Source organism: Harpia harpyja, chromosome 20 (genome assembly GCF_026419915.1).
Source record: "Harpia harpyja isolate bHarHar1 chromosome 20, bHarHar1 primary haplotype, whole genome shotgun sequence".
Classification (NCBI taxonomy): domain Eukaryota; kingdom Metazoa; phylum Chordata; class Aves; order Accipitriformes; family Accipitridae; genus Harpia; species Harpia harpyja.
This window is the reverse complement of record NC_068959.1, coordinates 12,078,258-12,091,707: the sequence shown is the minus strand read 5'-3', so window position 1 is coordinate 12,091,707 and position 13,450 is coordinate 12,078,258. Positions and strand designations below refer to the sequence as shown.

At 48.5% G+C, this 13,450-nt stretch overlaps 1 protein-coding gene across 2 annotated transcripts in view; it reads right to left on the bottom strand.

Moving 5' to 3' along the window:
• Positions 1-13,450, bottom strand: part of NEURL1B (neuralized E3 ubiquitin protein ligase 1B) — a 101,290-nt gene that overhangs the window by 29,220 nt on the left and 58,620 nt on the right. Inside the window, exon 1 of one of the 2 annotated variants that reach the window (XM_052772010.1) lies at positions 6,719-6,835. The exons of the other annotated variant lie outside the window; for it this stretch is intronic. Within the exon in view, the coding sequence (XP_052627970.1) occupies positions 6,719-6,749 (31 nt within the window). The 5' untranslated portion in view covers positions 6,750-6,835. Of the gene's footprint in view, positions 1-6,718; positions 6,836-13,450 lie in introns of those variants that run through there. 2 annotated transcript variants of the gene reach the window in all.

The window sequence follows — 13,450 nt, the reverse complement described above, 5'->3', positions numbered from 1 at the left end:
TCACAACCTAAGGGCACTGGGGCCATCAGAGAGACATATGGACCGTTGGCGCAGGGTCAGTCCCCTCCAGGACACAGCAGATTAGCGATGCCAAGGGCAAGGGTGGAGAAGCTGCCTAAATGAGAAAACAGAACAAAGTATGGAAATGCTCCTATAGCAAAACTTCCTCCAGCAGTCACAGACAGAAAAGCCTCCCCAAGATGTGACATGGAGCCAGGTCCCTTCCGACAGCCCTTCGGGCTCCCACCTCTTCCCAAGCTTGTTGGTAAGTAAGCGCACATGTGGCCTCTGGGTAAAGTCTGGAGAATGGTTTGCTGGCCAAGCTATATTTTGATGCCAGGAAGCCCCAAATAAGCATGTGGCTGAGGAGCTCATCAGGAGCAGGGAAGGTGCACATCGTGAGTCAGCCGTGTGGTTTGGCTGCCATGGCAAGAAGCAGCAGCAGGCACGGGAAGCCAAACTGCTCCGGGCACAAGAAAGGAGACAAACAAAGGAGCTAAGACAGATGGAAATACAAAGAGAAGAGACGGAGGAGACTGAACACACCTTCCCCGTAAGGAAACTCAGATGGGATCTGACACATGTTTCAGGGGATCACACCTGGCCTCATACCATCTTGCAGCTCATGAAGCCACCCCAGCAAGCAAGCCCCTGCTCCTGGGTTCTCGCTAGCTCTACCCCTGGCTGGTTCAGCAGATTTGCTTCCCTGCTTCCTCCTGAACCCACCACATCCATCACAGTGACACGCACACTCCACCTTAGGAAAGCCTGCTCTTATTTTAGCTACCAATCCGCACAGATAGGCTCTGTAAACAGTGGGATGCTGATGAGAAAGAAAATGTTTCCTTTCAAGGCAAACTGTGCAGCAGGACACTGACTATCCAAAAGTGCAACTCCAAAACTTGAGGAGCCTGAATGCTAAATCCACTGGAGCTAACGAGGACCAAGGTGCTTATTTGCATTCCTAATTAAAAAACCACTGAACGTGATACCCAAGGAGGATCCTTACTAGAATGGGAAGAGAAGCATGGCATAAGCTTCAAGGTGACTCATCCTTTTCATGTCAAGTAAACATTAATGCCCGCACATTCAAACTTGACTGCCTAAAGTTAAACAGCTTAAACATACTTAAGCACCTCCATAGGTTGTCAAATTATAATGTGCCAGGAAGCAGCAATTTCCTTTGCCTGCGGTGAGGGCTCTCTAAGAGTTTTGCCTACACACACAGGCTTAGGGGTATGATTTTAAGCATCCACAGTAGGGTGAGATGGTGACACACAGCTCCTTTTGACCTGTGGCAATTATCCACAGAAATAAAAGGCAAAAAGTGCTGTTTGCCAGATATCCTACCTCTTAGTAGAGCAATTCCGCTCTAGAGTGTGAACAATAAAATAGAAGAGAGGGCATCTGCCCAGCACTATCCAGCGTGAGAGTGGAGAGCAACAAAAAGGTCTTGCTTTAATGACACACTTGGCAATGTGCTGTGCACGTCTGACAGCACACTGGCCATGGGGCATGACACACAGCTCCACTTAGCACCATCTTGATAGGTGATGCCTTCCTGGAGTCAAGTACAGTTGTTTCTCCAGTCTCAACAGCCAAGATGCCAATGGTAGCGCTGAATTAATTATGCCAGTTGGCTGCAGCACATTTTTGGGTATGTACTGTGTGAGGCTGGTTAAAGATAGTCCTCAGTATACGATCAACCTGTTCCAGCTCTAAATCACAGTGAAGGCTGAGCAGTTTCACAGGTTTCCTTCTGAAGAGTGGAAAAGCAGAAAGCTACAAAAGAAGCAGCAAATTAATCTATATTTTTGCACTTCTATGACCTTCTTCCTGGAGATGCTTCATGCCTGCATGTTAATTAATTAACTCTCAAATAGCCATATAAGCCAAACAGTGTTTCCTACCTCCCTTACATACAAAGCAAGACCATGATAAAGCCAATTGCTCAAAGGTCACACAGGGAGTCAGCAGCAAAATCAATGACAGACTCTAGAAACCTCAACTCCCGAACTAAGAGAGGCAGAAAAACAGGCAAAATAGGGCTGTTATTGAGGCAAGATTAACACCTGTAACCAGTGTTGATCAGAGCTGAACCAAACCCAAACCAAAAACTAGTCTGAACAGGTACCTTTTTCACTCAAACCAGAACAACCTGAAGTGTTATTTTGTAGTTTTGTTGAAGTCAGACTGGAACCAAACCAAACAATTTACTGAACTAATTCCCTACTCACAATACCAAGAACTCCTCCTACAGTGTAACACTAGCAACTAAAGGGAGAGGAGGGACCTGAGAACAAATCTAAACAAAAATGCTCCTTGAGGCTGAGATTTTAGCCCCTGGAAAAGGCAGAGACATCTTTTCCCACTATATGGTCTTTGCTACTCATTTCTTACAAAAGAAGTGTGTATATTATGATAACACACATCAGTATTTTAAAAAGGATACACAGAAACATAATCTTCTGCCCACAAGCTATAAATTCCTGTTGCTGTACTGTAACCAGGACCCTACGACCATCACCGTTTTGCAAAAGACTAGCAGATGGGAGGAGCATCAGCCCGGTGAAGGTCTGAACCTGGGATTTTTGACTTGCTGAGAAAGTGTTAATTATTAAAAACATTTTTCTTAAGAATACAAAATAATTTCTTGAAAATAAGAAATTGAAGTCACTTCTGCCAGAACAAGCCCCATTCTCCCTTGTGTTTACCAGACACAAATGCCACTCATACTTGGTATTCCTCGCAGTTGTGAGGAAGGCTGTGGGAGAAGCACTGCAATCAGATCCCAGCCAGATTCTTAAAAGGGAATTTGGCTTCTTTGTTAAATACCAATGACCCTATTTGGGCCAGGATCAACAACTGGATCCCAACTGGAAAGTCCTTAACTCATGCTTCAGCCAGTGAGTGCCTCCTGCCTGCCCTGCCCACCTGCGGCAGCAGCTGTCCATGCTCACCCCACCACGACGAGCTGCCGTGCACCACAAGGACACTTGCTCCCTGCCCAACTCTCCTAGATGTTGTTCCTCGCTTTTTCCTGCACCTTGCAGCTCCATGTAAGGGCTTCGCCAGGTCAGGGGAATTTTCACCTCTCCCAGCCTGCCAGTCCTCAAGTACCGCTGGGCTCCCTGCATCTTCAGGGGAGGCTTCATGCCTCCATCTGGCTACTAACCATTTTCTGAGCCCTGTTGAAAGTGTCTGCCAAGGAAAGCAATTAGCACAGAGAAATTAGCACTGTCCGTGAAGGTGGGGTGCGGACGTGCGTTGCTTGCTGCGTCGCTCACCAGTGAATTAACTCAAGAGAGCAACTCCTCTGGGGAGCACCGCAGGTAAGAGCAGCCACAAAGCCCCATGTTGGTATGCAACCCATCCACCACCAACATCCACGTGGCCTCCCAGCCCACTCTGCAGGTCAGGACAAGTTCCGCCCATCGGCTGCAATGCTGCACACCTAGTTTATCACCTGTAGGAGACAGAAAAACGGCATGCCTCAATAATAAAGAATTCACTCTTGCCTAACAACCTGCCCGCAAATCATCTCGAACAATGGGCAGCGGTAAGGGGAGGGAGACGAGAAAATATTGACATCCAAGTGTAAACTCCCACACTGCACTGGAGATGCAGTGGGAGATCCTCCCACTGTAGATGCAGGAAGGGTTGGCAACAGGCTAGCGCGGAGCGGTGTCGGCCAGCACCACGGAGGAGCCCGAAGGCGAGGAGGTCCTGCTCACCCCTCCGGGGCCAGGCCAGCCGCAGGAGGCAACCGTCCTGCTGGAGGAATGTGTCATGTATCATTTAGCTGTCACCTAGGTAAGAGAGATTTCCACCACCACCTCAGGACCGTTGTTAAGCGTATCTGACACATCTCAGCTCTTTTCCGTTCAAATGCCTCCTCAACCGGTTCAAATATAGAAGCTGCCTTTCATTAGCCCTAGCCTATTACTCATTTCAATACCACTGTGGTCAGAAACCTCGCTGTTAATTTGACAAAGCCTTCATCCATTGTGTGTTAACCATCAGATACTTGGCAAACACAAGTTTCCCAAGCTCCAGATACAAATTTCTGCGGCACCGATAGCTTGTGCTCTTGTACCATTACATGGAAATGTGGAGAGAAAGGGAGAGGCTGTGCAAGGATTTAAAGATGCAACAAGCACAGAAAACATATTTGAACAAATTTAGGTATAAAAATGAGTTGAGCTGTGTTCAATAGGATTTAAAATTGAATTCCACTACTTGAGAAGAGTATTTCCATTTCTATGTAAAACCTGAATTGTTGATTGTTTGGCTTTTCCAGGAGCCAAATGACGAAGGTCCACATTTCCTCAACATTTGATCACAATGGAAAGACATTTTCCACCTTGAGCTATTTACTGTGAACAAAACGATAAAAAGGGAACAGCATCGGTAGGCTTCTACAGTTAACCGATTTAACACAACGGGTAGGCAAATTTTAGTTTGGGGGTGTTCTGTCTGTTTTTTTTTTTAATAAATTACTTCAGCCCGTGGGACAGGGGAGAGCAATTCCTCTGTTAGTTAAAATGAAAGTGCATTGCTCAGTCTGCTAGGGTGAAGAAAGAAGTGCATTTTGGACAAAGAAGAGGAAAGACTTAATTCTGATTGATTATCTTTGAGTAATTCTAAACAGCCACAGCATTTATAAATAGGATTTTGTCCAAAAATTCAGTCTTCTGGAAAAACTTTATAATTTTCAAAAGGACGTTTCTAAGAACAGTTCTAAACCTGCTTCCCTCTGTGATGCCATTTGGATAATGAAAGACAAACAATGCATCCGAGCACATCAATATGAAAAATTGCTGAATTGTGTCCAACTTGACAAAATAGGTTTATAAATTTCCAAACTGCAAACATCCCAAATCTCTTCTGCAGCCACAGGTTAACAGCTTCTTTTGACTATCGTTACTCTGTAAAAACTGCACACAGCTGAATTTGGGGAAAAGACACATTTTCAGCATCTTCCAGCACATTAGCGAACGGTGTTCAAGCGTCCTGCCTGGTTTTGCCTTGCGCAATTTGACAAATGTTTGCAAATGGCCTATCCCCAGCAAAGCAATCCTTACAGACAGCCTCCACCTGGCAGGACAGGACGGAGATTTTCTAGGCCACCAGAACAATGTTTAAGTTGGGAGGTCTACATAAATCAAGTCTTCAGTTTTTCCCATCAAACTTTTCCACTTTCTTAACAACTTCTTTTGAAAGCACCGCTAGGAACTCTTTAATCACAGAACTGCAGTACAACTGATGTCATCCCTTTTTTTAAATTCACGTGTGTAAGGCTGTGCATATGAAGGCTGCTCAGGAGAGACTGTTCTAGCAGTAGGCAGAACGGCTGATACAACTCTCAGCCTTCTGGAACAGAGCTCACAGCTAGATCCCACGTCCCAGCAGGTACAGGTATTTTTTCTTTGGGAAGTTCTAGCCTTACCAAGGTAACCTCCCCTGACCCAAGGATATTTCCCTGGCTCTCCCAGATTTTTTGCATGTGCCCTTTGATGCTTCCTCTAGCTGAAAAGCCGACCCACAAAATGAATTTTCTCCAAGGTCATGCACTCCTTACAATGCCTTTATTTGCCAGTTGGTGAGGTATTTAAGAAAATGAAAACTTCCTTATTGTGAAAGGAGCTAATTTCCCATTTAAATGTAATAGAGAAGGAGAGGAGGTGCAACTAGAAATCTAATCACAGGTTCATAGCTAAAGCACAAGCCTAGCAGCTTTCTTTTATGCCTTGAAGGTCCCAAGCACCCTCTCTTTGCAAAGACAATATATGGCACATCCAAATGCAAATCTATTCCTCTCTTTATTTCTATATTCAGCTCCCTGGCTGATTACAGGGAGGCATGTGTGTGTGTTCAATAGGTCCTCCTGCTTCTTTAAATAAGTTTAATAATACCCTTTTTATTTATGGGAGCCCAAAGTACAAAGGATGCAATGCAGGAGCTCTGCAAGAGCAGAAAAGAAAAGAAAAGCAAACTAGCTGAAGATACAGACTGGCAAGGGCTCGGCAATTCAATACTGTTGATTCTGTAGAGACCAACTGCTTTTATTATGCACCGATTCTCTGAGGAGGAAAAAACCCCACAATTATGAACTCGCAAAGGAAAAGAATCTGTACGTCTCTTGTGTAAGAGCAGAATTCGCTAAAAAGGCAGTTTAAAACCGGGGCGGTCTACCAAACATTTCAGACCTGCTTTCAAATACTTTTCTTCTGGTGACTCTGAACAACTGATGTCTCTCCACGTTAAAAAGTTGCATTTTTTTTTTTTTTTCAAAAAAAGGAAGGACAAATGCAAAAGACAGCCCCTCGAAGGATTCGACCGAAAGGCTGGGGATCCCTGCTTCAGCTGCGAGAACAGCTCCACTTCACCCGCTTCTGCCGCTCTCACACGGGCGAAGCCCTACCCCGCCGCCGAAGCATCACCGCCCCGGTGCCCGTCGCGGCGGGGACCATTAAAAATAACAGGAATGCCACAATTTTTGAAATATTCGGCTTACCTCGGGCCGCTCGGCAGGGGCGCGGGGCTCGGACCCGGGGGCGGCACAGCCCGCCCGCCCCGGCTCGCTCCCTCCGCCGCGCCCGGTTTGCCCCCACCATCTCCCGGGACAGGACGCGCCCACCGCCCCGCAGCACCCCCCCCCCCCCGCGGGGCAGCGCAGCCCCCCGCGCCCCGCCGCCCCGCTTCCCCCCGCCGGTACCTGCCAGGGTCTTGTGCACCGTGTTGCCCATCGCTCCGCTCGGCGGCGCGGCGGAGCCCGGGGCGGCCCGCTGCTCCGGAGGGCCATGGACAGCGCCCGCCTCCCGCCGCCCCGCGCCGCGCCCCGCCCCCCGCCCCGCCCCCGCCCCGCCCCCGGCGCAGCCCCGGGACGCCGCTGCCCGCGCACCCCCCGCTCCCCTCCCGGTGCCTTTCCGGGACGGCCGGCGCTGCCGAGCCCCCACCGGCCCCGGCCCCGGCCCCGGCCGCGCTCCGCCCCGCGCGGGGCCGTAACGGCGGGGAGAAACTGCGGCGAAAACCGGCCGGCGTGTGTTGCCGGAGCTGCCGGCCGGGGCTTTGGGGAAGCACGGGCCCGGCGCTTCCCGAGAGGGTCCGCCGGCCCCAGGAAACCACCTTTTGCCTCTCTCTCTCTTAGGAAAAACATTGCTTCTTTCTCCCCTAGAAAAGAAAGGGGTTGGAGAGCAGGAGGGCACGGCTGGCGGTTCCAGCTTTATCCTCTTTCTGTCGGGACAGACCTTTCTATCGGCAAAACCCCCCCAGAGGGTACCAGCTGCATTGGGAAACACTGGGAGTCGATAAACCCGAGCTCTTTTCCCTTCCGTGCCATTTACTTTCCGGGTGACCTTGGAGAAGCCGCTTTGCATCTCGGTGACACGGCTTCCTCATCTGGGAATTGAGGGTATTAGCAGGAGTGTTGTGTTGGCAAATGTGTTATTAGTTTGAAGCGCACCAATACCATGGTGACAAAGGATACCTCAGCTGACAGCCTGAAGTGCAGTATCGACAAGATTAGCCTCACAATTTCTCTCTCTTCCCATCTCAGACGTAAAAGCATGTTATAGCCCCATTAAAGAAGAGCAAGGGATTCCTTTTTCTTCCTGGTCACACTTGTGCTGCTGAGGGGTGATGCTGCCTTTCTTCTCTGAGGCGGTTTTCATAGTTGTAAGAACGGAGAAATGGGAGCATCAGAGCTACAAAATGTGCCGCAACCAACCCATTGGGCTGATGCCGCAGTGTGTAGTGTTTGGGAAAATCCACCGTGTCCCTTAGCAGAAGTCACATCTGTGGACTATCACATGTCCTGTGGGACACCAAAAAAAGTGGAAAGAGGGACAGAGCCAAGCACCGGTAGCTCAATGGCCTGGCAGAGATCAGGCTCTGATCTATTGTCAGGAAGCTAAAATAACAAGCCTTTAATCCCTAGATCATGTTGAACGGGTCAAGTATGGCTCAGGAGATGAGAGGGGACAGAAAAACCTAATTTCCAGGGGGTTTTGCCATCATATGGATTTGTTAAAAATGGGAGTATCGAATGAGACACCAGCAGCTGTTCTTAAAAGCGCTTGCACCCATCTGCTGTCATCTTAGGTTAGCATATGTCTCCCACTGTCTTCGGTGCCCTGAGCTGAAAACCCGGCGCAGGAGCTGTCAGAGGGCAGGAGCCAGCATGCTGAAGCACAGCGCTCCCCGTCAGGGAGAAGGGGAGGGGAGCAATGTCATCCTATTTACACAGAGGGGAAAGTCCTTGTTTCACTAGACAGCGGGGAATGGGAGGCTTTGGCTAATCCCGGCTGGTTTCCCTCAGCAGGGAGTGGTAGTTGTTATTTTAGGGCTTAAATGAGCCTTAAAAAGCCAGAGGTGGCAGAGGGGGTTCTCCGCAGCTGGGTCTCTGCGGCTGCCTGGGGGCTGCCAGGGCAGCTCATGTGCATGCCATGTGCGGGCTGCGTGCCACCTCCTCGGGGGCTGCCCGGGAGACGCGCCGCGTCCCTCCTTCCACACCCCGACCACACCAGCCCAGAGACGGTCGCTGCCTGTCCCAAGGGTGTTCCAGCCCTTCCTCCTCCCCAAAAATGAGGTAAAAATAGAAGACAATAAAATGGAAATGCACATCCTTAGGACATGGAGGCAGCCTCCAGGAATGCAATCAACGCTCCTACTTCTTGGCATTGTAAAAATGTAGAGTTTGTTAAAATAACCCACTGCACACAATGCAAAACAATAAGCATGAGAAATAGTTGAGCGAGGATGACTTCACCCTCCCCAGAAACCACACTGAGAAAGTACAAGAGAACCAGAAACCGACACTGAGCAGGGACTGAAAGGCAATGCAAAGTCACTGCTCAGCCTGGAGAAATACAGAAAGGAAACCAACTGTCCCGACTGAGGAACCACAAATGAAAGCTCATTAGCATGTTAAAATTCTTTCCGCTCCAGCAAGTTTTGATAACTATTGATAACACACTTCAGTAATTTCTTCTGTAAGCCTGACAGATGGCTTAAGAAATCGCCTTCCCTCTCTCACCCTCATTTCGATCAAGGGACGGGATGACCTGCTTGCGCATGTCATTTGCTTTTGCATCTGCATTCTCACAGACATAAAATAGTAATATCACCTAAGCTCCTTCCTAGTATTTTTTATTACTAGATCTTAAACCATTTTGCAGACAAGGTGAGTGATGTTATCCTTATTTTAGAAGTGATGAAACCGAGGCACAAGGAACCCAGGAGACACGTACAAGGTCACCCCGTTGGCCATCGGCAGACTCGGGAGCAGAGCTCAGGAGCAGAGGAGCCACAAAACACTTACTGTGTTGGATCCAACTCACAGGACTGGACACTTTTAGCCACACACACAGTACTGCTGCTTCTCCCTCTGCATTTTCTGCTGCCCCCCACAATAAATTCATCTTAGTGGGATCAGTGGAGTAAGGTCAGAGTAATACCATGCAAGGGAAAAAGTCTCTGGAAGGCGTTCTGTATTACACTGATGTCAGACATCTGTTGCCCAGCTCACTTTAATCACCTCTAAATCTTACTGTGCGTGGATGTGTACCCAGGCCTTTAAAATATGGCACAAAAAAGAAAAGAGAGACAAATTTCTTTCCGAATCAAAAATGTGATGAGTTCCACCTGAGGTTTGTCACAGACAGGGATATGATGCAAACCCTCCTATACCCACGTACACAGGCCAGACCTCTCACGAGAGGGTATGGGCTCTACTGACTGTTAGCAGTCACATAAACACACTCCTATAAATGTAATGTTTCCAGAGATGCAAATAGCTTACAAAGAACAGCTAAATTTCCACTGATTGATACCAGCCTGAGGTGTAACTCTTCTTATGGCATCAAATTGGTTGCGTTGTCTTTGTAAATCCCTTGGGCGCTCGAGTTTTAGGGGATGAAGGATGTTATGAGATGTAAGGTATCACCGTTAGCAGCTGCCATTCTTGTCTATCTAACAGATGGCAGTAAATAATGACAGACTCATCTCTTTCAGCAACAGTGAGATAAAACACTGAAAAATCTGTCTGCCTTTCCCCTTCAGGGCAGCAAGCCCTCCTGCACTCGAGCAGAGCAATCTCCCCGATCCCCAACTACAGCTGCGCCGCGGGGCGCACCTTCCCTGGCCCGCAGAGCAAGGCTGCGGTTGCCCCTGCTGCTGGCTGCCTCCCAGCAAGCACCAGTTTTACTCCTCCACTCTCAAACTGGCCAGCTCTGTCTTGTTCACAGATGACATCGACTGAAAACCTGTGGGCCTCACTAAATCTCTCTCTTGTACCAACGACCAGATTGCTGCTTGCAGGCATTTCCCTCCAGAGCTGGGTATAACCCTGCTCCACAGCCTGGGGGCTGTCAGCTCTCGCTCTGGTTTCACACCCCTGCACCTTCAGTTCTTCTTTCTTTCTTTCTTCTGTGGCTCTAAATCTGAGTAGACGCTTGGAGCATCCATTTCTCTTTCAGCCTCATCTGTCTGGAGCTCTGAGACTGTCCAAACCACTTCCATTTCCATCACATCTCACCTTGAAACCTCCCTTTCCCTCCCCTACTTAGCAAGAGCTCCCTGGGAATTCTCAGAGACTGCAGACAAAGATACCCTGGAAAAATACGTGAGTCGACTGCATGAGCCTACAATGCTCTTCCAGCATGCAAATACCACCATGTCGAAAAGAGTACAGTTACTCTGACATGCACATCAGTGACATACAATGCATCTTCTTCAACAAGTACATATCCAGCATGGATGCACCAAGCAGTATCACAGAAATAATTCCTTCCTACTGACACATGCACAGCAAAAAGCTCATTTCTGTAGCTGTGCTGAATGGTATTACGTGCTTCCCCCTATAGAAGTCACACTTCTGCGGACACCTTGTGTTTCCTTTCTTCATCCTACTGACTGAAGTGACTGTCCAGGAGAGAGCAGATTTGACTGAGAAAAGCAAATGTTACTTGTCTCACAACTTCCCAGCCTCCGCACCTTGCCTATGGAGAGTACTAATAAGCCTCGCTCCTACTTGGAGAGGAGCAAAAAAAAAAAGCTGTTCCCTGATTTCCCATAATACCCATTTAAAGGGGTATTTGTTTAGGAGGGATGCGTGTACGGAGCGTCCTCCGGCACCGCGCAAAGCCATCCTGCCACCCACGCCTTCCAACTGCTGAAAGCAATTACTTTCCTCCCCTGCTCTCAGCACTAGCACAGGATGCGCAGGGTCTCCACAGGTCATGCACAGAAACTGGTTTTTACTTTTTTTTTCCTCTAAGAAATCAAGGGAAGCAGGAGCTTCCAGCACAACAGTAGGAAAATCTTCCAAAGAGCTTCTTGAACTGGCCTTGACTATGCAGCAATTGAAGCTGTTTCCTGATCCCAGTCCTTACTGCCTGCTGGAGATTTGGCTGGCATGAGGCTTATTTACCCAAAGCTGGGGAGATTAAACCACATTTTCTGGAAGATAGGGCGGAATGGTGTTGGGCCAGAAGTGACCCATGGGATCTGACGCAGGCAGGGAAATGCAACCCGCAGAGATGGACTGGTCCCATGGTCAAACAAGCCCTCCGTGGCTTCAAAAGAAGCAGCAACCATCTGCCCTGACCGCACTTCTATATTCAAAGTGCAGCAAGTGGCTATGACATGCGCCAGCCATGCAGTGCATGGAAAAGTAATCTCTGACGAGATGCCAGAGCAAGTCTCAGCCAGAGAACATGTGGGCATTCCTGGCAAAAAGGACTTCGCGATGGATTCCTGAGCTGCAGCAATTACAGCCCAGCCAGAAAGAGGAAAAGGAATCAATGAAACCACAGTGCAGCGAAACACGGTTCGATGTCACTTGCACAAGCCACATCCCAAATGGCTTTGGTAAGTATAATAACACAGTCCCCAAACAGCAACAGAGGCAGTCACAAAGGGCAGAAGGTGGGGTTGCAGCGAGGACGATGAGGCTGCGGGGAGGAGCAAGGAGAGTGGAGCCAGCAGAGAGGAGGCATCAATGGGGAGACTCAGTGGAAGCATCTTTTTCTGGGAAGAGTATAGTTGGGCTGATTGTTCTGCCATGGTATTAATTGCTTTAGATAAACAGCGCTTTCTCTCCAGAGAACCCAAAAGCACCACCTTGAGTCGTTCCCCATGCTTTCCATAGGGCACGGGGAGAAGAGGGGCTTCTGGCCATGACCAAACACAGGTCCAACCCTGCAGCTCCAGAGGCACCAGCATGGCTGGGAGATGCTCCATCTGCAAGTCCCAGACGAATGCCCTTTTCTTCGGCGGGGGTGGAGGGTGGGTTGGGCCCATGTAAGGAAGAATTTCCAATTTAGAAACAAACAGAGGCAGTTCCTATTATTGCTAGTGGAATGTCAGCATCTCTGGTCCCAAGCACCACTGTCAACAAACAGGCTCACAAATGCTCCTTCAGCATCAGCCAAAATAAAATCCATGAAAGCATCTATAACTCAGCATTCACTACACACATAACAAGCTCTCCTTTTTCTTTTTAAATCCAGCCTTGTCCATGTAATTTTAACATAAAGGAACTGGCTGTGGGCTGTGTTATCAAATGAGTCATCATTTTATGTGACAGTGTAATATGATTTAGAGAATTCTTGGCACACCAGGATGGATTATGCATTATAATCTCTTAATTTGGACTGTTAGTGCTGTGCATTGGTGACCGGAGCAGGAGGGAAAGAGCAGGTTATCTGAATTTCAGTCCTAGCTCTGCTCCTGCTTTGCTGTGTGACCTTCACAAATTAGTTACCCTCCTTCTGCCTTACTTTCTTCATCTGCAAAGCAGAAACACGCCTGTGTCTTGCGGCAGGGTTAGCTAATGTTCACACAGGAGATCTGAAGAACATTACATAAGTGCAAATTACTATTTTAATAAGGGAAGAAAAGCAGAAGGACTTTGTTTCGGATGCAACAGGCTGATCTTGGGAAGTACTATCAGAACTACCAGGACACAGTCTCTGGGTGCTGTATACCAGTCACAAGCTAGTTGGAGATAAAGAATGATTTTCAGAAACATAAGGAAGAGGAAATACTAACAGGAAACCTAGAGATTTGCAGACTGGGACTCTTCAGAAAATGAGCATAATTTCTGACAAATATTGATATGCAGAAGATAAATAAGAACCCTTGGGGAAACTCCTCTCCCATCCCCCAAATACTGCATGGTGATGTAGTCTTGACAAGCAATGTCGGCTCAGCAGCCCTGGGAGTGAGATCAGCTATCATTTGCTGTCAGGGAAGCCCAGGCAGGGGCAGCTGAAGGCGGACCTGCCACCTCCAGGGGCAGAGGCTGTGCTTGGCAGGTAGGGTGACGAGCAATTAGGGTGATGAGCAGCCTGGAGGAAATGGAAGTGCGTGCGAATCAGGAGCTGTGGACGCTTGTCCACTTCAGGCTGGACTAAAAGTACCAGAGTCCGTTTACCCAGTCCCACTC